At 38.1% G+C, this 24,322-nt stretch overlaps 3 protein-coding genes across 4 annotated transcripts; 1 reads left to right on the plus strand and 2 right to left on the minus strand.

The window, feature by feature from the left end:
* Positions 1 to 2,570: 2,570 nt before the first annotated feature.
* Positions 2,571 to 5,911, plus strand: LOC137725387 (26S proteasome regulatory subunit 10B homolog A-like). The gene is made up of 10 exons (XM_068464050.1): positions 2,571 to 2,785; positions 3,063 to 3,182; positions 3,318 to 3,454; positions 3,526 to 3,687; positions 3,803 to 3,889; positions 4,040 to 4,126; positions 4,210 to 4,347; positions 4,509 to 4,700; positions 4,942 to 5,040; positions 5,604 to 5,911. Exons 1-10 carry the CDS (start codon positions 2,683 to 2,685, stop codon positions 5,676 to 5,678), a joined length of 1,200 nt encoding a protein of 399 aa, XP_068320151.1. The 5' UTR covers positions 2,571 to 2,682; the 3' UTR covers positions 5,679 to 5,911.
* A 685-nt stretch (positions 5,912 to 6,596) lies between these two features.
* Positions 6,597 to 8,628, minus strand: LOC137725827 (large ribosomal subunit protein uL14mz-like). 2 transcript variants are annotated; one of them, XM_068464623.1, is made up of 4 exons: positions 8,496 to 8,628; positions 7,998 to 8,092; positions 7,639 to 7,730; positions 6,597 to 7,246 (listed from the first exon to the last, which is right to left on the minus strand). In XM_068464623.1, exons 2-4 carry the CDS (start codon positions 8,029 to 8,031, stop codon positions 6,872 to 6,874), a joined length of 501 nt encoding a protein of 166 aa, XP_068320724.1. In that variant the 5' UTR covers positions 8,032 to 8,092; positions 8,496 to 8,628; the 3' UTR covers positions 6,597 to 6,871. The 2 variants fall into 2 exon arrangements, with proteins under 2 accessions (XP_068320724.1, XP_068320723.1); XM_068464622.1 differs by having other exon boundaries at positions 6,597 to 7,249.
* Positions 8,629 to 16,153: 7,525 nt separating this feature from the next.
* Positions 16,154 to 19,986, minus strand: LOC137726404 (bifunctional phosphatase IMPL2, chloroplastic-like). The gene is made up of 9 exons (XM_068465330.1): positions 19,512 to 19,986; positions 18,993 to 19,071; positions 18,461 to 18,555; positions 18,310 to 18,359; positions 18,065 to 18,189; positions 17,799 to 17,865; positions 17,226 to 17,315; positions 16,752 to 16,863; positions 16,154 to 16,626 (listed from the first exon to the last, which is right to left on the minus strand). Exons 1-9 carry the CDS (start codon positions 19,834 to 19,836, stop codon positions 16,556 to 16,558), a joined length of 1,014 nt encoding a protein of 337 aa, XP_068321431.1. The 5' UTR covers positions 19,837 to 19,986; the 3' UTR covers positions 16,154 to 16,555.
* Positions 19,987 to 24,322: the final 4,336 nt, after the last annotated feature.

Raw genomic sequence — 24,322 nt, forward strand, 5'->3', positions numbered from 1 at the left:
CGAGCCAAGATAGATGGCGAGCCCAGCAAGCAAAGCTTGTTGCAAGAGGGCCCAGTCACTTGCGGGCAAAGCCCAACAAGCAAAGCTTGCTAACATGATGGGTCAAGATGGACTCAGGGCTTCAAGGCCGTGCAGAAACCAACCCAGGCAAGGCCTGGTTGTTGTGCAGTGGCAACAATCCCACGGGGTTGTTGCAAAAAATCCATGGCGTCGAAATGATGATGTCCTAGCTGTGGTGCGGCTACAGGCCAACCAGCTTGGCTCGATGCCGCGGCGTGGAGTCACTGCTTAACCACGAAAAATCTCCGATTTCCCTTTTTTTTTCATCTTTTTTTTTTCAAATCCTAGGGTTAAAAACCCTAATTGCTTCTAAATTAATTTTGATACTTTGACTTACAAATTTCACATAGCATAATTTTGTATTGCATGAACAAATATATATTGACAAAATATATAAACACATAGGCAATATATATATATATATATAATTGAAAGGAAAATATAATAGGAGGTTCATGCATCATGGAGAATGTTTTCATACTTCAAGGTCGTTTCAAATATCTTAATTTATTTTAAAAAAACCTGATTGGCAGAAAACAATTGAACCTTTGATTGTATAGAAGAGCCTTCTCCATGATCCTTTAGCTTCTAGCAAGAGCATGCTGATAACGTGTTGTAGACCTAATTTACTGAATTGTATTTAGGACTAGGGAGATAGGGGGCCAGCGTCACAGAGAGAGAAGAGAGAGATATGTGTTTGTGAGGTGCGTGTTATATTACCCCATTGTGCCTTTATTTATAGTAGTATGAAAGGTTAAATCCTTACCCTAATAGGATTACAACTCTAATAGAATAATATCTAACCCTAGGGAATATTCCAAGATATCCCTAGATACACTAGGATTTACATAATCACATTCTTAATTTAATAGGATTGCAACAACTGGTGGTATTTCTCTTCACTTGGAAATGAGAGGTCTTAGGTTCGAATTTCGTGGATGGTGAATTTGATACCAAATTAGGTTGCCCATTGTGTGGCTTAGCTGAACTCCCCTTCTCCCTGATGTAAAAATATCAATGTGCTAAAAAAAAAAAAAAAGGACTGAAACAATATGCGCATTATACGAAAATTTATATAATAATATTTTTAAATTAAAGATAATTAATATAAATTGACATCGAACTCATTATGACGTGATTTGAACCTAGAACACCATTCACTAACAACTTTTACTTATACAAATTCTAGTAACTAGTAAGGTAATTGACCTCGGATAAAAATATAATTTATCTAATTTACCTTCTTGGGGTTTTTTTTATATTTTTGTAGGGAAATTTTATTTGAACCCATGTAACTTCTTTATACACTCAACTTACCCTCTTCACCCATATTGTTTTTTATTAAAGAATTAATCTCTCTTTAAACCCAAATTTATTACCTAAACTACCCTCTCAAACCCAATTCAAAATGTTAAGTTATCTTTACACCCATTCCCTTTATAAAATAACATCTGTAATTGATTTTTTTTTTTTTTTTTTAAAGAGGAGTCCTTGCCCCACCCCCTCCTCCCACTAGCATTTCCATGGCTACTTTTTTTTCTTTCTGCTACCAAACCCAACCATTTGCCTTTTTTCTTTCTACTGATGTGCATAAGCAACAAATCAAACAATTCATCCCCTTAAATTTATCAACAAGCAAGGAAGTTTATAATCTAAGAACAATGGTAAGAAGTTTCTCTTTGGAATTTTCCAATTACGAGGCATAGATATTTGAAAACATAGAAAACACTAAGATTTAAAATACCAAAAAGACCCTGCAATTAAAAGAAACCAATTATCAACTTTTCCAACAGTAAGTAGTTAAACTTGCTTGTCTTGATTCAAGAATTATAAGAAGATTGTTGTAGCTAGTTCCCTTTTTCACATTACCAATTTTTCCACCGTGAGTTCTAAACTTAAAACATGATAGAAAATAAACTAAAAAAAAAAAAAAAGAAATTTCAACATATTTATCAAAGCATAACCTCTAAGCTTGAATTATCTAATCACAATGAGAATAGAGCTTTCATATATTTACTCGAAAAATATAAAATTTCATCAATAGAAGTAGCATGTTAAAAGTATACAAGCTCTCAGCTAGAATTATTGTAAATTTTTTATTCATTTACTAGAAGAATATATTTTGCAGTAGGGGCTGATCTCACGACTGCACTAAAAGGCCTATTACTTATAAATGAAGTGATAGGTGGCATTATAGGAAATAGTTACATTGATGCTAAATGGTGTTTTGGGGGTGCAGGTAGACATCGGCAAAGAAAAACAATAAAAGGGATGGTAGGATAAACAATAAATGACGGTAGGATTTAATGGGTTTATTAATAAATTTGAGTTTTATTATTAATTTCATTTTGTACTTAATATTAATTATGCAATAAAATAAAATAGATAATTAATAATTTAAATTTAAGTTAGGTGTAAAAAGAGATTATATGGATTCAAATAATTTTTTTTTTTTTTTTTTTTTTTTTTGTCAATTTCCAAAAAGAAGAGTTTGCTCGAGTGACAATGCAGCTGCAAACATAAAAGAATCCAAGAGGTTTGGCAGCTTAATTTCTTCTCCTCCTTCTCAGCGAAACGCCCAATCTCGTTTCTACTCACCTTCCCCACAGCAGAGCGCCTGCGATGACGACTGAGACAGAAGACGCCGTACGACGTCGCACAGCGGTTGCCGACTACCGCAAAAGGTTACTCCAGCACAAGGAGCTCGACTCCCGAGTCCGCGCAGGTCAGATTCACTCCCAAACCCTAATCCCCTTTTGCAGTTAACAAACCAAATTGTCCCAATTAGTAAGCTTTAATGTGCTCGCCCTTTTAGGGTGTCCATTCCGATTTTCAATTGAGCGATTCAGTTCTGATTTTGTTATCTAGCTTTTCAAATGTATTCAATTTCGCTTTTTTGGGGCTTTCTGTTATGTTATGGTTATAGTAACTGCGAAATTGAGATGCTTTGAAGAATTTGGTTGGGTCAAGAAATTGAATTTTTGCAATGGGATGGTGTGCAGTGAGAGAGAACTTGCGGTCTGCAAAGAAAGAATTTGGGAAAACTGAAGATGATTTGAAGTCCCTTCAAAGTGTTGGACAGATTATTGGTGAAGTTCTCAGGCCTCTTGATAACGAACGCCGTAAGTAATTTGTTTGCTTAATGCTTGCTTCATGGTCTAAAATTTGATAGTTGGAAACCTGTGAGATTGTAATTTTTTAGGGCTTATCGGTGTGAGAACTGCTAAAGTGATTGATCTTTGATTTTATTGACTCAGTAATTGTGAAGGCAAGTAGTGGCCCGAGGTATGTCGTTGGGTGTCGCAGTAAAGTTGACAAAGAAAAACTAACAGCTGGAACGCGTGTTGTTTTGGATATGACTACCTTGACTATCATGCGGGCTCTACCCAGAGAAGTAATTATCATCCGATTATTTGTTAAAAGTTTGACACTTTATTTGGCTACTCATGAACATTCTTTTTGAAGGTTGATCCGGTTGTATATAACATGCTTCATGAAGATCCTGGTAATGTTAGCTACTCAGCCGTTGGAGGACTATCTGATCAAATCCGAGAGCTTAGGGAGTCCATTGAACTGCCTCTAATGAACCCTGAGCTCTTCCTTAGGGTGGGGATCAAACCTCCCAAGGTAATTTTTATATGTTGTTGGTGTTCTTCATATTAACCTGACGCTTATTAGAAACCTAGAAACGTAGAATTTTATATTCAATTTTTCTTCTCTTATTTTATTTAAATTGTTCCAGGGTGTTCTTCTGTATGGACCTCCAGGAACAGGGAAGACATTGCTAGCCAGAGCAATTGCTAGCAACATAGATGCTAACTTTCTTAAGGTTAATTATTCTTTTCTGTAGCAACTTGTATATCACATTATAACTTTTCTTGCTGCTTATTGTGGTACTCATTTCTTTGAATAAGACTAGAATCCTTTTTAGTTGTTTCCAACTTATCTTTAATACTGGATACTATTATTCCTGGTGTAGGTTGTATCAAGTGCCATTATTGACAAATATATCGGTGAAAGTGCAAGATTGATAAGGGAAATGTTTGGTTATGCCCGTGATCACCAGGTAGGAGCTTGAATATTACTTCTAATTTTAACATTAAATATTCCTATTCAAAAACATACTTACTGTGTTGACTTTGTGTCTAGCCATGTATCATTTTTATGGATGAGATAGATGCTATTGGTGGACGGCGTTTTAGTGAAGGGACTAGTGCAGACCGAGAAATTCAGCGAACACTCATGGAGTTGCTTAATCAGTTAGATGGGTTTGATCAGCTCGGAAAGGTATGTAGGTTTTGGTTGAAATCAAGCGTTATTTTTTTGGTTTGGTCATAACAAACAAATGTAAACACATTTATCTAGTCATGCTTGTACAAACTGATAATGCCATAAAAGTAGATCATATCTTGGCATGGATGATGGATGTCATTTGTTTCATTTCACAGGTGAAAATGATCATGGCAACCAATAGGCCTGATGTACTGGATCCAGCACTTCTCCGCCCTGGGCGACTAGACCGCAAGATAGAGATCCCATTGCCCAATGAGCAATCAAGAATGGAAATTCTCAAAATCCATGCTGCTGGGATAGCCAAACATGGGGACATTGATTATGAGGCAGTTGTGAAGCTTGCTGAGGTAAGCATGAATATAATTATATTTATAATAAAAACAGGGCGACTCCAAGCCAACAAGGCTCCCGACTTTGCGAGGGTCGTGGGTATTTTGCGTGTTTACACGACTCAAACCTGTGACCTTTGGGTTACAAAGGAGCTACCTTTCCGTTGCGCCAAGGCTTGCCCTCATTATATTATATTTATATCAAAATATTTTGTTAGATGCTTTCCGTGAATGATTTGATGCGTTGTCTTCATTTCAGGGTTTTAATGGAGCTGATCTCCGTAATGTCTGCACTGAAGCTGGGATGTCTGCAATCCGTGCTGAGAGGGATTATGTCATCCATGAAGATTTCATGAAGGTACGTGTTAAATAGAGTACTGATGTTATACTCGATTAAAAAATGATGATTAATGAGATGGAAATGTGGCTTGAACTACATGGGTTATGGTCTCGGTAATGTAGCATGAAATCAATAATGGTCATCCTGAAAATTATGGAATTCAATAGTCATTGGTGGTGTTTCGGGTTGTCTGTTTCATGTTGTTCTAGGTCACAATCTGTGTAGGAGGTGCCTAACCATGCACCCGAAGAAAGCATCTAGATACACATCATATGCTTTATTTTGTTTACTAGGGAAAAGTAATTAGTTTAGATTTTACAAGGATTTACGAGCTAATAAATTTCATAAGTAGAATGGCTTGGCTCGGTTTGTCTCCTAGGGGGGTTCGACTACCTACACTCTTAAACGTTGTCGAACCCTAAGACCTCTCAAGTAAGAGAATGATAGTGTGTTACTAAAGTCAAAGTGGTGTCATATATTTGGTTCTGTAGCCTACAGTTTGTTGCTTGGCGATGTTTTGGCACAGGGCATAATCTTTTTTGGTATCTTGATTCTAAGTGTGTTATATTTTTATATTTCAGGCTGTACGGAAACTGAATGAGGCCAAGAAACTCGAATCTAGTGCCCACTACAACGCAGATTTTGGGAAAGAATGAAACCGAATTTGAACTCTGAACCTACCCGAACAGTTAATTAAGAGTAAAAACTGCAATCATGTGCTGGCAGTTGTGCTCAATTTTCTTGATGAGATGTGGGGATGGTGGTAAACCGCAATAGAGCTTCCAGGAATGTGTTTACCACCAGACTCACATTACGAATTGTATTCTGAATCGAGCCGTTGTTTAGTATTATGATTCTCCAACATTAATTTGTCTCTTGCTTAGTTTACTGTGGTTTTGAGATGTTTTTCGTTGCATATGATTAAATCAAAATTTAAACTATGATTTATACCTTTATACTAATTATTAACAACAAATATTAATCGCAACATTGATACCTTGTGCTCGGCAATAACTGGTTTGTGCACTCTTAACTTGTTTTTCCTGATTGCTTTTGTATAATTGTTTGTGTATCTTCAAAATGTTTGAATCAACTTGTGGCCCCTGTATTTGTCTTAGTGTAACACCCGTCGGACCTTCCATCGAAAATAAAGGCTTTAAAGCGGCAATAATGGATGGAAGTTCTAACGGAGTTATTCAAAAAAAACTATTGCTTCGTATTATGACAAATTCATGGATCAATACTCATGAATTATTAGTTTGGCGATCAAGGCTCTAGGTTGACTAGTGCTTCAGTTTTGCCGATCGAAATTAAACTGCCTTTTCATATTAATTCTTTCTTGCACTTCTCTCGAAGGCCTCGAAAATTCTCTCTAGACCGGAGACGGTTCAAATCGTCAAACTGTTTCAAAGTTAGGGTACAAGAAACTTGGCAAGTCCCTCACCCTCCAGAGACGATTCTGACTCATCAAGTGCAACAATTTGTAAACTACAAGACTAAAATTGTGAAATTTAAACACACAGACTACGATCAAAGTAGCGAAAACCGTGATCTGATCTGCCATATCCTATAACTGAGACGTAAAAAAGGGACCATTTTTTGTTTCATATCATTCATCAAACAAATTGCAAAATCATATCATTCATTGGACACATTGCAATTACACAAACTCGATTTTGGTACCATTTCACCAGACATGAGAAGCTACAATAAAGTGACAGTCGAGCTGAGCGTTGCCAAGATCTAGCTGAATTAACTGGTCACTTGGACGTTTCAAACTTTTAACACCTCGTTACAAGATAGCATTCTGTTCTTATTGTGCATCTGGAATTCCTTTGTGTTCCACTTTTCAGGCAATATGCTCTGCCAAACTAAGAATCTTGACATGCTTTTTCTTCCTCAACTCATGCGGGACAGGTCCAAATACTCTAGTCCCGATCGGCTGCCCTTGCTTGTCCACAAGTACCACAGCATTGTCATCAAACTTGACCTCACTCCCATCACAGCGGCCTCGCTGCATGGCAGCACGAACAACGACACCATACACAACCTTTCCTTTCTTCACTTTTCCATTGGGATGGGCCTCCTTTACTGATGCAACAATGGTGTCTCCCAATCTTGCCCCCTTCTTATTTGCCTTCAAAGCTTGTATACACATCACCTTCTTTGCCCCTGAGTTGTCCACGACTTTCAGAACAGTCCTCATCTGTATGAAGGTCCTTTGCTGCTGTAAAAGTGCACCAAACAAACACCGACAACTACGAATCAGTCTCATGTCAACACTAAGTCATAAACGAGTCCTCAATTTGAGGTATTTAGCGAAAAATGAAGATAAACACAAGAAACAGTAAGCAGAACTTGGAATTAGCCAACAAATGCCTGTGTTCAACAATTGTCCTCAGCAATTCCACCAAGACTCTCCATTTAAGCCTCTCAAAACTAGATTTTTTTCCTATGAATCTTCCAATCGACTCTATAAACGGTACCAATCTAACTCTACCAGAAACTCTTAATCCTCTACAACCTAAAATAGTCAAGATTTAAAACCTGTAAAATGTTATTATTTTCTTAGTATAGGTTATAATCTTCAAACAAATATCAGACGAACACACTGACCTGAAATAAGAAAGTGCTGCTTGCCATCTCATGTGATGCGCTCGATAAGCCAGACAAGTTGTTGCCGAAGCCCCCCAACAATGAACGACCAACTGGATTTGTTTCCAGCAGATTGAATGGATTGCAGTGAGTAAATGGTACGCAAATAATTGTAGAACATAAACAAAAAACGCTTAAACTTAATCCAGGAAAATCAGAAAATTGTGCCACTGCAACATAGCAATATTCTAAGACATGAATTAAACAACTCACACAATGAAACACAAGACATGCAGACGAAGGATGAAAGGTGTGGCATCTTTTCAGATGCACGCTCAACTATTTTACATTTTTTATCATGCAAGAAACAAACGACGTACCCCGTGAACACTTCGAAGCTAAACCTGCTGCCATTCCTCAACACTCAACTTTTACTCTCAACCAAATTCAAAATCTTCTTTTATGCGCTCTTCAGCTGTGCAGAAAATGTTGTTAGACAAATCCCCAAAATAACTGGAAGCTCAATCGGTTAAGGCCCGGAAAATAAACACACCAAATTCAAATTGCTTGAAATAAACAAAAACCCATAAACCCAGAAGAAGACGCAACTCAACCATTTCACAGGGAGTGGCTAATACAACGCCAAATCATGACAACAGATCTGCTAATTCAAACAAGCCTTGGAAGAATTGGTGCCCCATTTTCACTAACCAACCAGTAAAACTCGAACCCAATCTGCTATGGAGCCTACCAAGTTCAAAGAACCCCAAATCTTCCAATTCTACCTTCCAATTGTCCAGTTCAACATTTCAATCTTCCAACAAAAAAAGAATACTCGAAATAAGCAGAAATAGAGGTTGAGAGAGAAGCAAATTTACCTTTTGGTGGTGAAGAGTGTTCGAACCAGGTGAGAGGGAGAGGAGAGAGCGGCGCCAGAAATTGGAGAGAGGGCAGAATTGTCAATGAAAGTTTTGTTAATTGACACGGTTGATCCCGAAAAGCGCTCTTTCGTAAGGAGTAGGCAGGGCTGCTTCTGTTTTTGCTGTGTCATGGACTCATAATTTTAAAAGGAAAAAAAAAAACACTTCTTATTTTATTGGGTTAATCTTAGTTTATTATTTTGAAGGTTTTTGGTTTTCGACATTTGGCATATGAAGTTTTTTTTCATCCAGTCTAGTATCTAAAGTCATAATTATAGATCACTTTCATACAGCCATTAAGTTTTTCGTTAAAAGTTTTGTTAAATGATGATATGGCGTTCACGTGGACAATGATTGTGCACCACGTGTCAATATGGGCCCACTTGAATATTAAAAAATTAAAATAAAAAAGAATTTACCCACCGGTCTCCTACATCACCCCCTTCCATCCCTTCTCTCCTCCGAAACCCCCACCCTCCCTCCCTTCTCTCCTCTGCAACCCACAACCACATCTCCTACCTCACCTCTGTTAGTAACCCAGATTCTAGGTTTGACCTTAACCTGCAAAAATGAGGGAATACGGAGAGGAAAGGGAAGCATAATTGAACTGTGTAAAATATTAATTTTCCATATATGACGGTTGCTCCACCAAAGGGAGAATATAACCAGCACTAAAGGCCTCACTGAGTGTGTGAATGCCAACTTAGCACAAAATACAAAAGTTCATCAACTAACTTCACTACAATTTCCCTTATTAAAAAAAATAATAATAAAAATAAAAATAATAAAAAACCCCAAATTCCTTTACAATTAACCCATTCATTACAATTTCATCCCATTACTTGTGATCAAGGCAATCACAACAATAGGATCATAACAATAGTTGAACACTAGCTAAAGCATCTTGGGACTGAGCAGAGACAAACCATCTTCCCTTACTTGAGGCAATGTTGAATGTAGAATTCCATTGTTGCCCAGTTGCTCCTTTAGACAACTTACATGAAAGACTGGATGGATTTCTCTAGATACAATGTGACTTAGGTATTTAACTCTACTTTGGCCCAGACAACATTTTTACTTCTTGAGGTAGAGTTAATGATGCTGCAATATGTCAAACACCACTCTCAGGTGTTGCAGGTGCTCACTCCAACTCTTACGATAAATCAGCAAGTCATCAGAGAAAACTAATACAAATTTCCTAACATAGGGCTTAAAAAGATCATTCATCAAATTCTGGAAGGTTGCTGGAGCACTAATTAGGCCAAATGGCATAACCAAGAATTCATAATGGCCTTCATGGGTTCTAAAAGCTATTTTTTCTATATCTATAGGGTGCATCAATATTTGATGATAACCGGACCTCAAATCCAATTTTGAGAAGTAATTGACACCAAATAGCTTATCTAATAGATCATCAATTAAAGGGATAGGGTACTTATCCTTGATTGTAAAGGCATTAAGCTCCCTGTAGTCAATTCACATGCACCATGTCTCTTCCATCTTTTTCACTAGGAGCATAAGGAATGAAAAGTGACTGTGACTTGGCTTGATAAACCCTGTAGCTAGTAAATCTTGCACAGCTTTTTCAATTTTAGTTTTCTGTAATGGCCCATAATGATAAGGCCTAATATTATGAGGTTTGGCTCCAATTACCAATGGTATATTGTGGTCATGAGCCCGGGAAAGAGGCAATTAAGAATGTACCACAAAGATCTCTTCAAAATCACCAATGAGGTGTTGAGGTTCTTAGAGCTGATTGGCAGCAAGATCACAAACCTTAATTCTCTTATCCTCCATAGCATATAAAAACAATCCTAGATTGGAATTGTATATTTCCTTATCTAGGTGTTGTAGGGAAAACTCTTGAATCAAATGGTTCAATAGGAGGATTGTGGTACAATTTGTACTTCTGTTGGTTCTTGGTAAACTCCATGGTGAGCAACTGAAAGTCCTAAAGCACTGGGCTAACTGTGGATAGTCATTGAACTCCGAAGATGTCACACCCTAATTCGAAAATAAGGATGATAATCAAAATAGGGCATGAATAGTATCTTAGCTAAAAAAAATTGTAATATTACAACAAAAGTATGATGAAACCAGAGCCATCTAAAATTTCATTTAGATCTGTTTATTTAATACAACTTGAGTTTAAAGAGTTCAACTCTTACAACACACTCTTTAGATACTAAGACACTTTATTCTAAGTACAACTAGGAACCAACACACATATGATATGGCTATTCATTTAGAGACGAGTCATCATCTTATTCCTCAATACCAGTACCTGCAATAACTAATAGGGTGTGACCATTTCATGCCTAGTAGGAACTGTATACCCTTCAAGTTCATTTATCACAGTTAGTCAAATTGTCATGCATCAAACAATAAGGTAAAATACAAATGATATGACAAAGAAGTACCCATGAACTCACTCCCTTCTAGTCCTGCTAACCTATATTTATGGCATCCAAACCCGCACGTCACATACCATGCTTATACCACTTGGTTTCGAACACCATAGAATATAAGTTAACTCCCATTTCTCCTTTAACCCCAAATTTTATTAGTAGTTTCAGTTTCATTAATATGGGCCATTCCCCTGACGCTTGAACATATATAAGTTTCCAACACTTTGTTTAACCAAAACTTTACACAACCCAACACTTGACTCTGTATCAAAAGTTGACCCAAATATACCCATCCATCACAACCTCGTGATGGACCAAGTTTAAGTCCCCATATTGTAACCCCATTTTCATCCCTCAAAACTCCATGGAAAATGATGAAATTACTTGGATTTTAAAGCTTAACAAACCTAGTTCCTAATCTAATAAGAGTTTCTCAAAACGGATTTAAGAGAAGAAAATAATCAAGCTCCAAAGTTGAGTTCACAAACAGTTTTTTTTTTTTGCAGAAAATCTTCTGATTTCCAGATTCTTTTCACATTTTCAAATCATATTTTTCCATAGAAGATCTTAACCAAAATCGGTGAAATAAATTGGGCTTTGTTCCTTGCCATGTGCAATTTCAAATATACATGAAGACTTTTTAAAAAGATGTAATGGATTGAGAGAAAATAAGAGCCAAAGTGAGGCTCACAAACTGCAGTTTTGTACAAATCAAAGTTACAATGGTAAGAAAATAGGAAACTAACTAATTTGAGCTAAGCTTTTGTACCAATTGAAGAACACACCAGGCACACTGTCTACTCCCCTCTTTCCGTTTCCTACTTTTCCCTTTCCAAAACCTCTCGCTCTCCTCTAGTTTTTCTGTGAGAGTTAAAAATACTCTCTAACCCCATCATTACATCTCTATTATAGAATGCTTACTCACCCCTCTAGACTACCCACATCACCCCAAAATTTATGAACAAAATCAGATTCTCTTGGTTCCCCACCGTGTGATGGTTGGGAAGAAGAGGAAAAGTTTGGGATGTCTACACGTATAGCTCATCCTTTGTCTGTTTTTTTTTTTTCTTATTTAATATTTAAAAGCTGAAATAACATTACTCCTATACTTTACATAAATTTATAGATTTTTTTTTTCCAAGTGTTACAAAATACTACATCACAACCACCCAAAGGCAATGAATAGAGGTCCACATGATAGTTATAGCCTCCAAGAGAAAAAGCAGCACATTTACAACAGCCCGAGCTCGTAACCCTTCCATCATCTGTTATCATACCCTCAAAAGCTTGGTGGAATAAGCTTGATGACCCCAGTATCTCAACAACTTGGAATCAATGAAGTTATGAGAGCTACCAGAGTCTAATAAGATGTTAATCGATTGCCCATTAACAGTACTAATAACCTTCATAGTTCGAGAAGTTTGTCTACCATTAGTGCCATAAAAGGCACATTCACTAAGCTCCATATTGAGCAACTCAGGAACTGGTTCATCACAATACTCCTCTACAGGTTCAACCTTCATCGTATCTAACATAAACAACTGTTTGAGTCCACACTTATGGCCCTTGACCCATTTATCTGAACAAAACCAACATTCTCTCCTCTCCCTTTTCTGTTGAATTTCAGCTGGAGTTAACTTTTTTATAGACAAATTGTGGTTGAGGGTACAGTGTGGAAATTGGAAATTGCAGTGTGTGGTTTAGCAGAGATATAAGGCTTAGTAGTCACAAGTTTCAATTTAGAGAGCTTAGTATCCAACTGAATAACAATTGCAATAGCATCATGAACATTTGCAAGTTTAAGAAGCTTAATATCATATTTCAACTCACGCTTAAGTCCACCCAAGAAGCAACTCTTGAGTAAGATCGGGCCCAAATCAGTGGTTCTATTAGCTAACCTCCTGAATTCAGTAATGTAGTCACGTAATGAACCTGTTTGGTGAAGCTTAAACAGTGACTTAGCACTATCATCAAACTCGGATGGCCCAAACTCCCTGCAAAATACTCTTGTGAATTCTACCCATTGTGGAGTGGAATTGAGGCAATCCATCCACTTAAATCAACGGAGAGCTTCACCATCAAGATGAAAAGAAGCAATCAAGTCTCTCTAATTCTCAAGGGTGTTGTAGAAGGAGAAAAAATGGTATACCTTATACATCCACACCAAAGAATCGTCCCCATCCATGAAATAAGGGAAATCCATCCTGGGTGCCCAAGGTTAACGAGGGGGTTGACCATCATCGGTCCAGTTTGGGCTTTGAGGTAGCTAGATGTGGTCCATATCACATGGATGAGGATGATCGGCAACATTCAGAGCGAAGAAGCCCTCATCTTCGCCGTGAAATGTTAATTCCTGATGAAACTTCTCAACGTACATCGAAAGGTGATTATCGAGGTGTCTAGGGAGCTAAGCATCAAGGACAGTGGCAACGGGCGAGTTCACTGACGAGTTCACCATTTTAGCAATGAGGGTGGAGATGTTAGCAAAGGAAGCCTCCAAGGCGAAGATGTGAGCATCCATGATGGTGGCACGAGTAGCAACGAGACGACAGGGCATGCATGGAAGGGAACCAAGATCGGTGGGTGATACTAATGTTAGTAACCTAGATTATGGGTTCGACTTTAACCTACAACAATGAGGGAATATGGAGATGAAGGGGAAGCACAATTGAATTGAGTAAATATCTTAATTTCCTACATATGACCGCTGCTCCAGTAAAGGGAGAATATAACCAACTGTTCGGGCCCAAAATGACAACTTGGGCTGAAAGTAACAAAATGGGCTGAGACTCTTGCTCCAACGGTCTTCTTAGGGTATTATAGGCCGGCTAGGTTCCGGGAGTTGTCTAGTCGGTTTTTCGGTCGAGTCCTTTTGCCAGAAGGATTGATTCGGATAAGGGCGAAGGTTGAATCCTTGTACCACCAGGGGTGTTAAAAGCTGAAGACATTGAGAATTAGGGAATGAATCTGGTTCATTATGAAGGTGGGTTCAAAGTCCCAATTAAATTAGGATTACCCGAGTCCTAGTTAGATCAGGATAAAGAGTCCGAGTCCGGGTATGGTTCTAACTCAGCCAGGAGCAAGTTCACTACTATAAATAGAAGAGGGATCTAACCATTCAGGCCCCTCCAATTCAACACAAAAGTTGCCCTGCGCAAACTCTCGCTCTACGCGAAACCTTTCAACAACCTTGAGATTTTTATTTTCTTTTCCGCCAACACATCTTCAGTTTGGAACAACCGGTGACATCTTCAGTTTGGATAAACAACACTGTTGTTGTAGAATCAACCGACCCCGGAGCACCTTCAGTTTGGATAAACAGCACTGCGTCGAAGCCGACTGGTTATCTATCCAAGTCTTAGCCAAGAAAGATCTTCGAGTTCTTGTTGGTAGAGGTCATCACATTAGCCTTTTCGGTGAAGTGAGGTGTTACAGAATACCGAGCTCGGCACATTGAACACCGAGTTATTTTATGATTGGATACTCATAAGTAAGTTTTAAAGTTCGGCATTCTGACGGCCGAACCACGTTTACCATCAAGACATACATCTCTTTTGAGTACTTGTGTCCATATAGTTTGGTACTGGTTCAGCGTGCTTATACTCTTACGAATATAATCACCATGACCGAACCCGACGTCAACGATCCGTGAACTTCGCAAGACTAGCAGCCTTGTCTTCAGGCTCTAGAACCCGAAGGCCGAGACATGTTCCTTCCTCGGCCACAGTTGCAAGATCAAGAAGTCAGCAGCATGTTCAACGCAACATCAACACATTTTACTCCTCGGCCGAGCTCGGCCGACAAGTTGGCACGCTCTACATCAATCGAAGGACGTAGTTAGCTTATTAATTACTCGGCCTGCGCGTCACGTTGGCTTGGTAGTTTTTAGGGTCAACACCAACACTAAAGGCCTCACCGAGTGTGTGAATGCCAACTCAGCACAAAATACAAAAGTTCATTAAATAACCTCACTACAATTTCTCTTATTATAAAAAAGACCCCAAAATTCCCTTACAATAACCTATTCATTACAATTTCGTCCCATTACTTGTGATCAAGGCAATCACAACAAGAGGATCATAACAACCTCACCCCCGCTCCCTCCCTTCTTTCCTTTGCGCCCACCCAACCTTCTATATTCGACCCACCTCCACCCTCTTCACCTCCCTTCCCCCACCCCCCGGCCCTTTCACCTCCACCCTTTGCAAAAATCCTAATCCCCAAATCTGATGAACATAAATTCGAATTTTGATCCGGAGCATCTATGGTTCGTGAGCCACTAAAGGAGAGAGAAGCACCAAAGCAAGGGAGCCACCACGTGCACTGCCGAAATCTAGTGGGGTGGCGGCATGGGCTACAAATGCTTAAGAATCGATTAGGGTTTGGGGAATTTATCCAAATTAGGGATTTAGGTCAACTGGATTTTTGATAAATTTCAAAAATTGGAAGGGTTTCTTGTTGAATTTGAATTCTTTTAGGTGGGATTTTGTTGGGTTGGGTGTGCGGGAGGGTGGGTATGGGTTGTAGAGGAGAGGGGAGGGTGATGCGGGTTGCAGAAGGGAGGGTTGGGGGGGGGGGGGAGGGAGGTAGGAGACGGGTGGTTAAATTATTATTATTTGTTTTAGTTTTTATTTTTTATTTTTTTTAATAATCAAGTGGAGCCACATTAACACGTAGCGTCCAGTCATTGTTCACGTGGGCGCCACGTAATCAATTAACGAAGGTTCTAATGAAAAACTTAACGGATGTTTGAAAGTGTCCCGGAATTAGAAAAAAAACTTCATGTACCAAATATTGAGAATCAAGAAACTTAAAGATAGTAAACTAAAATTAACCTTGTTTTATTTATCAAACAAAATATATGGCCCAACTTTTTTAAGAAGTTACTTTTGAAAAAATTTAAGTAATCCTGAACCAGTTTGATATGAGATTTTTATGCGAGGCACGAGGCTGCTTTGTAGCTTGTACTAACCCGTCATTTTATATGTTAAGTGGAAGCACTATTGGTTTGTTTTAAAGTTTGTAGAGGTTCACACAACTGCACTGTTTGTAGAGGTTAACACGATCTATATGTTTTATAGCTAATTTCTTGTTATGTTTTTCTACTGATATTTTCACCCATATCAATATCACTCCTTTTGGACTAACTGATGCTTTAATCCATGCATCTAACCGATGCTTAAATGACGTAGAATTTGACTGCTTGGAGCCAATTTGTTTTTAATTTAATTAATATTGTGTGCGTCCCATAATCCACCAGTGGGATAAAATCTTCAATCTGAGGAAAAAAATATTTTCTGAGGAATTGACAAAAAAGTGCCTCAGCATATAGAATTCCTTACAAGTTGTTGGAAATACAAAGGAAGAGGTCGTCTCCGGATCTTTTATTTTACAACAGAAGATTTGATTGTGAACAAATACCAGCAAATCTTGAATCTATGGGGGAATTTCCCGTTACGAATATATTGTATCGCAAGGTGAACATTACAAAAAAAATTATATGCAAACGCGCATAATGCAGCTTCTCCAGATTACGCTTTGCGTTTCACTTCTTACCCCGTTGATCAATTCACCACGCTCCTTGATGTCATATCAGTAGAACGCAAAAATTCATTGCCATTGTAATGAATCTAGTGCTTGCTGGTGAATCTGCTTATCTCCGGCTGCCACTACATTATAACCTAGGGAACACACCAAATACCATTATCCATTCAGCTCTAAGAACATAAATAAATAAAATGAAGCTGCCGAAATAAGGTGGTCTATATAAAGAGAGCTGGTGACGCATTATTAGAAGTTAGCATACTTGTTGCCTTTGAATTTGGAGAAGCATCCCAATAAAGCTGATGTCCCTTCCAATCAGTTATGACTCCGCCAGCACCTTCTATCACAGGTATCAGTGAAAGAAAATCGTATGGCTGACAAAATAGTTGAGATTGTTTTAGGTAAAAGCAATGAAGTATATCTAACACAATAACATCTTTCACGGATGATGAGAAATCTAACAAGACTAATGCATGGTTGCAGATTTAGACAGCTCAATGTAACGAAAAAGGCGTTGAAGTGCAGAAAAGAAAGGTGCAGATATCACAAAGGTTAGATACACATCAGAAGAAACTAACAGTCCCCTCTGCTGTACATTATCACACTAATTCAACCAGAGTTCAATAGAATAGCTACCACTCATGTCATACACCAGGCATCGCCTTTTCGTGGCCAAGAGTGTATCACTTGATAAATTAGTCATATAAACAGTTTAACAACAAAGAGTTCAGCTTACCTTGAGACCAGACTCAACAACGAGATCCACAAAACCAGAAGCCAGCAGAGCATAAGCATAGCAGTCACAGCCGTATAATGGCACTTTCACCTGCAGACCAGATATGAAACACTTGAATCATTTTATTTCTCTTTTTTATAAGAAACACAAATTTTAAAATATTTAAGATGAAAACACCTGCTGGCAAAAAATGTAAATGGATGAGACACCTAGGAGTCAAATTTTCACATTAAATTTCCTCATGTTGAGTTAAATACTAGGAAATTCGGCTTAAAAATCAATTCCAGTGTAATAATGTGCTCCCAATGTTGCTCGGGATTGAGTGACAATGAAAAACCCTCTCAAATTACCCCACAAAGCATAGTAACACCACAAAAAGTAAAAGATACTGACAAAGAAAGCCCAAAATAAGCACTGTCCAACTTTGCGCTCCTTTTTTTTCCCTTTCAGGTAATTTTTATTAACCGAGTCTGAAACCTAACGTTTCTTGTATACTTATAAGTGAATCCACCTAATATGTGACAGTATTCTTCCATCACCTAATTTTAAAACTCTACTTTTTTATGAACAAACCTTATTTCTAACACGAATAAATGCCTCTTCTGCCTCTGCGCTGAATAGATGTGGGCTTGTAGTGTACCTAATCATGGGAACACGTAAAGTTATATAAAAAAAAAATCTCAAAACAAAACTGAATGAGAAAAGGAAAATTATACATCCCTGGTTCACAGGAATTGGATGCCATAAAGGTCTAGATACCTTTTAGACATGGTTTACTTTTTAAGCAACAATCATTTTGGCTATGCAATGGATACTCAAAGGAAAAAGGAAGAACCTACAAATAAGCCTGTGCCAGATTTGCACAAGTACGTGTGGACACTACTTGGCCATTCAATGTAGTTTTCCTCCCACTAATCCCAACCCATCTTTCTCTTAAAACAGGCTGATCTATTATGCCAAGAATCTGGAAGAAAAGAAGTATAAGTTCAATAAGAGAGTATATACGTATAATATTAACTTTTAAGTAAAACTAATAGAGAAGTAGCCTGTTCTTATTTCGCATGTTGCAGCAGTTGATTCTTACTGGTCTACCCCGGTGTAGCAGAGCAATGAGAGTACCAAACACAGGTTTTCCTGGGGAAATAAACTGCAGATTTTACCAGAGTAGAATTTGAAAGAAAAAAAAATCATGTCATAAGACTCATAAAAATAATCTTCCCTTAAGAGAAACATACCAGTGATAAAGCTCTTTGTCCCGTCTATTGGATCTAAAACCCATACATAATCTGCAAACTTCTCTTTGCATCTCCACCCATTTTCTTCTCCAAAACTGCAATGAAAACTCCATCATATCTTCTCCGATAGCACAAAATCTAAATATTCGTGGTTGTACATATAAATTTAACATCAAGATAAAACAAATCTTCTTTTTTATTCCATTGGGTTTAAGGGAAATAGTCAGAGTCATAGGAGAGTGGTAAACAATAAAAAAGCTAAATGAGATGCCAAAACTCATCAATCAAATTAAACAATCATAACTTAGACGAAACTTGTATCGTTCAATTCTAAAATGAAAACACCAAGCCAAAAAATTGAAAAACCAAAACAATTAGAGATAATATTTCATTTTAGCTTTTTATAGGTAAAATAATGTATCAGTTAGAATGTAAATCTAAACACTCCAGAATTTTATGGTCTGGTTCAACTTAAGCACTCCCGTTTCCTCACGACCAATTGAAATGCAAGGAAAATGATCTAGTTACGTACATAGCATGAGAAGGAAGATTCTCTAATATAATTGAAACCATTGCTTCCTCTGCAGTTTGATCTGCAATTGTCACAGGGCCTGCAGGAAAACAGTCAAGCCGGAAATCAATGGCTAATAAAGTTTCCCATACTCCACACTGCACACCAATCAATTACTCACTACGAACGGTCTTCCGCGGACTAGCTCACTCAGCTTCATCACTTCAACGTTTTCCCAATTATTTTAGAAACCAAAACAGCCCAAAACTCAATGCTCAAATTGAAATTTGCTTTTCCTACATTTTCTCAGCAACCAAACACAAAATCACAACAAATGAATCCAGCATTCCTAATATTATCCCAATTCCCCGTATATCGTCAAATTTTCAAATTTAATCTATTCTCACCACTTAGTACTACAGTCTTCACTGAGAGGTTTTAGTTTCAAATCTAGCGGATGAAGAGTTGGACACGTTAGTGTAAATAGATCATTGTATTGAAAACAAAGCAGGTATGGTATACACACTTATATAAACTTACTGGAATCTTCTTTATCGAGAATGTCAAATTTCTGCCGGAAATATTTCCGAATAACTTCACCGGAGGCCTCGGCAACCTTGTTGGCGACCTGGGCGAAGCGATCAAGCTCGAAATCGTTGGGCGGCAGCGAAACGACGGCGTCAGGGAGGTCGGAGAGGGAGGCCATTGCGAGACGGAGTGGACGACGGGAGAGAGGGAGGCGGAGGAGCGAGAGTGCGGGCTTGGGAGTGGAGAAACGGAGGGCGGGAGTGTTGAGATTGGGAATGGGAATGGGAATCGGAGGGGTTTGGGAGAAGGAGAGGGGTTTGGGAATGTGGGAGAGCATTTGGGGAGACTGATAAGGCGGGAAAGGGAAAGAAGAGACGGCGGTGGAGTGGTGGTGGCTGAAGAAACGAGGGACTCGTGACAGAACTCGGAGAAGTCCAATTCAGTTGGGGGCTTTTGCATTTGGTGGGTTGGGGAGTGGATGTTGACATGTTTTGGGCACCGATGGATTGTGAAAGGGCGGCTGGATTGTACCAGTCTCAAATATGGACCCACCACCACAAATCCGGATTCTCGCCAGATCCTCTTTGTGAGGATCTTGAGGATCCGTCAATCTTGTCGGTTCATTATACATCATGAAGTCAGAAATTATTTTAAATATATTTATTTAAAATTAAACATAAATCTTACTTGACAAAAACTGATAGCACGATGTACAATGAACAGACACGATTCAAGAATCCCCAAGATCCTCACCAAAAGGATCCGAAGGATCTTGTTGGCTCCACAAGGAGCTTTTGTCTCGGAAGAGGATCCTCTTCGGATCCACTTTGTGGGGATCCTAAGGATTCCCACATCCTAATCGTTCATCGTATATCGTGCAGTCAATTTTCGTCGGTACTATTTGTGTTTAATTTTAAATAAAAAAAAATTCAAATAATTTATGGTCACACGATGCACAATGAATGGCTAATATGTGAGGATCCCTATGAAGCGGATCCGAATGGAATCCAAATCCCTTTTGTCTATACCTAAATTTTTGGGTAAAATACTAAAACGTACATCAACCATTGGTCGAACCATAATGTCATACTTCATTTTAAAACTTTGCAATGTCAAGAAGTCAATACGTTATCTTATGAATTTGTTGCAATGTCAGACATCCATCAGTTCATCTTGCAATGTCTCCGTTAAATGTTGACGTTGCTTGTACTGGACATCATTCCCTCCCCAAATAGAGTTCCAAGTTATTTTTTGAAACATGTGGATCATCTCAAAGGATCACATATGTATATTACCAGTAAATTTTAAATTATATATTAAAATAAAATAAAATAAATTTTTTCTTTTCAAAAACTATGCATTTCGATTTGAAACCGGAAGCCCCAATCGTGCAGTTCATTGCGATTCATTCCAGTTCTCAAATCAAAGAAGAACCCTAACCCTAAGTTCCCAAATCACATCACCCGCTCCAAATCGCGATCAATTAGATTAGGAATTCAGCAAAAATCCTAAGTTCATCTCATTCATCTAGTTTTCCTCTATTCGTTTATGTTGGAAGAGGCAATTTCATCCCGAGCTCCACTGGTTTCGAATGATAGAAGGATATTTTGAAGGCTTCGAAATGGGGTGGAATGTATGTGAGGATCCCGAGGAAACGACGCTAACCTACTGTAAGAACATTTTTAGTTCGTTTTGTGCTTTGTTGCTTCCCATGATTCCGTTGTTCCGGTTTTGTTGATTCCAAAATCTTTGTTGGTGATGGGTGGGATTTATACTTTGTTTATTCCAAATGCTTATTTATATGTTGGATAATGTGGTCCTTTTAGTAGTTTGTTTATTCTTGTTCATAAAATTTTGGTGCTTTGTTTACTATGCTTTGGTGCTTTGTTCTAATTTTGGTGCTTTGTTTATTCTAATGTTGGATAATGTGGTCCTTTTGACTCTAAGTTTGTTGAAAATTGAAATTGTTTATGCAGGGTGGCTTGGGTCCTAGGGTTTGTTGAATATAATATATTGCACTAACTAGGGTTTTAACTAGGTTGTTTTCTCTGAATTTTAGTTTTTCAAGAGCAATTCTACTATGGGGGGGGAAAATGTTGTTTATTAGATGCTTGTGACAAAGTCTTAAAAATGTCACTGTTAGTGGTAGATGATATGGAACCTTTAGGATATAGTGAGATGTTCACAAACTAATACTATTTGATTTCTAACATGGACATTTCTAATGGCATGAAGCCCATTCAGAGTGATACCGATGCACAGACAATGTGCAACTTTGTTCCAAATGTTTGAGTTATAGACATGTACATAGAAGAATTGTCCCATAAGAAGCTCTCACCCAAGAAAAACAGTTCCTTTAGTCTATGGTGTGCACTCGTACAAGTACAATGGTGATAGAGGAATTAAGTGATGAAAAGAATTATGTTAGGTGCCAGTGGTAGATGATATGATGAAATCTTTAGGATATAGTGAGATGTTTCATGGACCACTACTATTTGATTCCCAACATGGACATTTCTAATGGTATGAAGCCCATTCAAAGTGATGTCGATGTACAGACAATGCAACTTTGTTCCAAATGTTTGAGTGATAGACATGTACATAGAAGAATTGTCCCCACAAGAAGCTCTCACCCAGGAAAAACAGTTTCTTCAGTTTATGGTGTGCACTGGTACAAGTACAGTGGTGATAGAGGAATTAAGTGATGAAGAGGAATATGTTAGGTGTCAGTGGTAGATGATGTGGTGGAAGCTTTAGGAAATAGTGAGATGTTTTGAACTACTACTATTTGATTCCCAACATGGACATTTATAATTGTATGAAGCCCATTCAAAGTAATGCCAATGTACAAACAATGTGCAACTTTGTTCCTAATGTTTGAGTGATAGACATGTACATAGAAGAATTGTCCCCACAAAATGCTCTCACCCAAGAAAAACAGTTTCTTCAGTTTATGGTGTGCACTGGTACAAGTACAGTGATGATAGAGGAATTAAGTGATGAAGAGGATTATGTTAGGGCAATTACTTCTAAACCAAGAAAAAGAAAGGGCTCGCTAGCCAACGAAGGACCAAAGGAAGATGTTCAGAAAGGAAGTGTATAAGCTATTGAGATATGAAGCGATCCAAATGCTGAGGTAAGAAGTGTTCAAGAAGGTGCTCATGAAGATGTGCAAGAAGATGGTTTGAATTCTCAACCAATGGAAACATGTGTGACTGAAGAGGAAATGTACAAGTTGCCAAAGATGTTCGGGAAGTAGAAGGAACTTCCCACGTTGAAAAAGAAAATCAAGAAGGTGTTGAAGAAGCTGTTGAAGAAGATGTTGAAGATGACAATGAATTTGCAGAGAGTTAATATGGGAATGATGAAGATAACCCAAGGTTTGTTAAGTTTGATGGGACTGAGCTGTGAGAGGTGCTTTTCTAAGGTCCTCACTTTGAGGACATGTGAGGTCCTTTATCATATGACCCTTCTAATTAATCTTACGATAGATTAAGCTATCAACTTAAATAATTCTTGTTACATGGAAACAAAAATACTAATTAATAAAAAATTAAAAATTAAAAAAGAATGTTTCACGTCATGTCGAATCTCCTCCATCTGCAAAACCTAATCTCCTCATTGAATATATAAACCTAGCAAAGCCAATTGCATAAAACCCTAAATAACTTTACCCATCCAATTTCATCTAATCTTTTATCAATAATATTCAAACCAGTTAGTTACAAAGCAACCAAGAAATTGAGATTGTGTGGCTTCGACAATCGGGATCCCCTTCTTCTTAAACGCGTGAACCATTTTCTCATACAAAATTTTTCAACAGCGGTGAAAATTTTAAAATAGGTCTCTCTCTTTTTTCATATGCAAAAAGGAAAAAAAAAAAACAAATAGCTCAGGATGAGAAAAGGGGAGCGAACGATCAAGAGAGAGAGATGAAGAGAGGAAGGGGATGTGGAGGAGTGAGACGATATAGGAAGAAGACATAAGGTTTCATGAGAGATTTTTTATTTAAATTTAGTCACTTTGCAGAATTATTGTGTTTCGCTGTAACAAAGATTATTTAAGTTTAGCTTAATCTATCATAAGGTTACTCTAAGGATTCATATGAAAAAGGACCTCACAAGTCCTCAAAATGTCAAAATGAGGACTTTAGGAGTGCAGTTTTGCTGAAGTTGTCGCTTATCCAGTTATCCTTCTTCTGCATTCTCTCATACTCCATATCTGCAGAGGCCAAGGTAGAATCAGATCTGTGAATTCGTATCGTATCAGAGAGAAATGTAAAACAAACTTGAGAATTTTGTGACAGAGGCAAAGGGAGTGGTGAGAAAACCAATAGCCAACCGAAAATGATGGCAAAGACGATCAATGAGATAACCCAACAGCCAACCAACGATGATTGTAGAGGCAAGCGATGAGAGTGTTTTTCGCGTGACGTGGCAAGAGTGATGAAAAACAAACAAACGGTTATGCTCAGTATTAGTATGTCACAGTATAAGATTCAGAAATAAGGGTGCTAAAGTTTTTTTTAAAAAAAAATTAGAATACCCCAAATATTCGTTTTATACAATTTTTTTTTCTTTTTTTTTAAATATTCCTGCCGTATTACAGTCATCCCTCAGTCGTTGAAGAGCCGCTCCCCTCTGAGGCAAGCCATTCCCCAGTCGCTCCAAGCCATCCCCTTCTGTACCCCCGCATTTTTTCCGAGTCCGCGCTGCGTTTTCAACTACTCCAGTTCCCGTTACCATTCCAAGAACGCAAAATGGCACACCTGTGAAGAATTGGGCTTTAGAAGAGATGATGTTGTGGACTGATTATGTGGAAGA

The sequence above is a fragment of the Pyrus communis genome, chromosome 2, assembly GCF_963583255.1.
Source record: "Pyrus communis chromosome 2, drPyrComm1.1, whole genome shotgun sequence".
In the NCBI taxonomy this organism is placed as follows: domain Eukaryota; kingdom Viridiplantae; phylum Streptophyta; class Magnoliopsida; order Rosales; family Rosaceae; genus Pyrus; species Pyrus communis.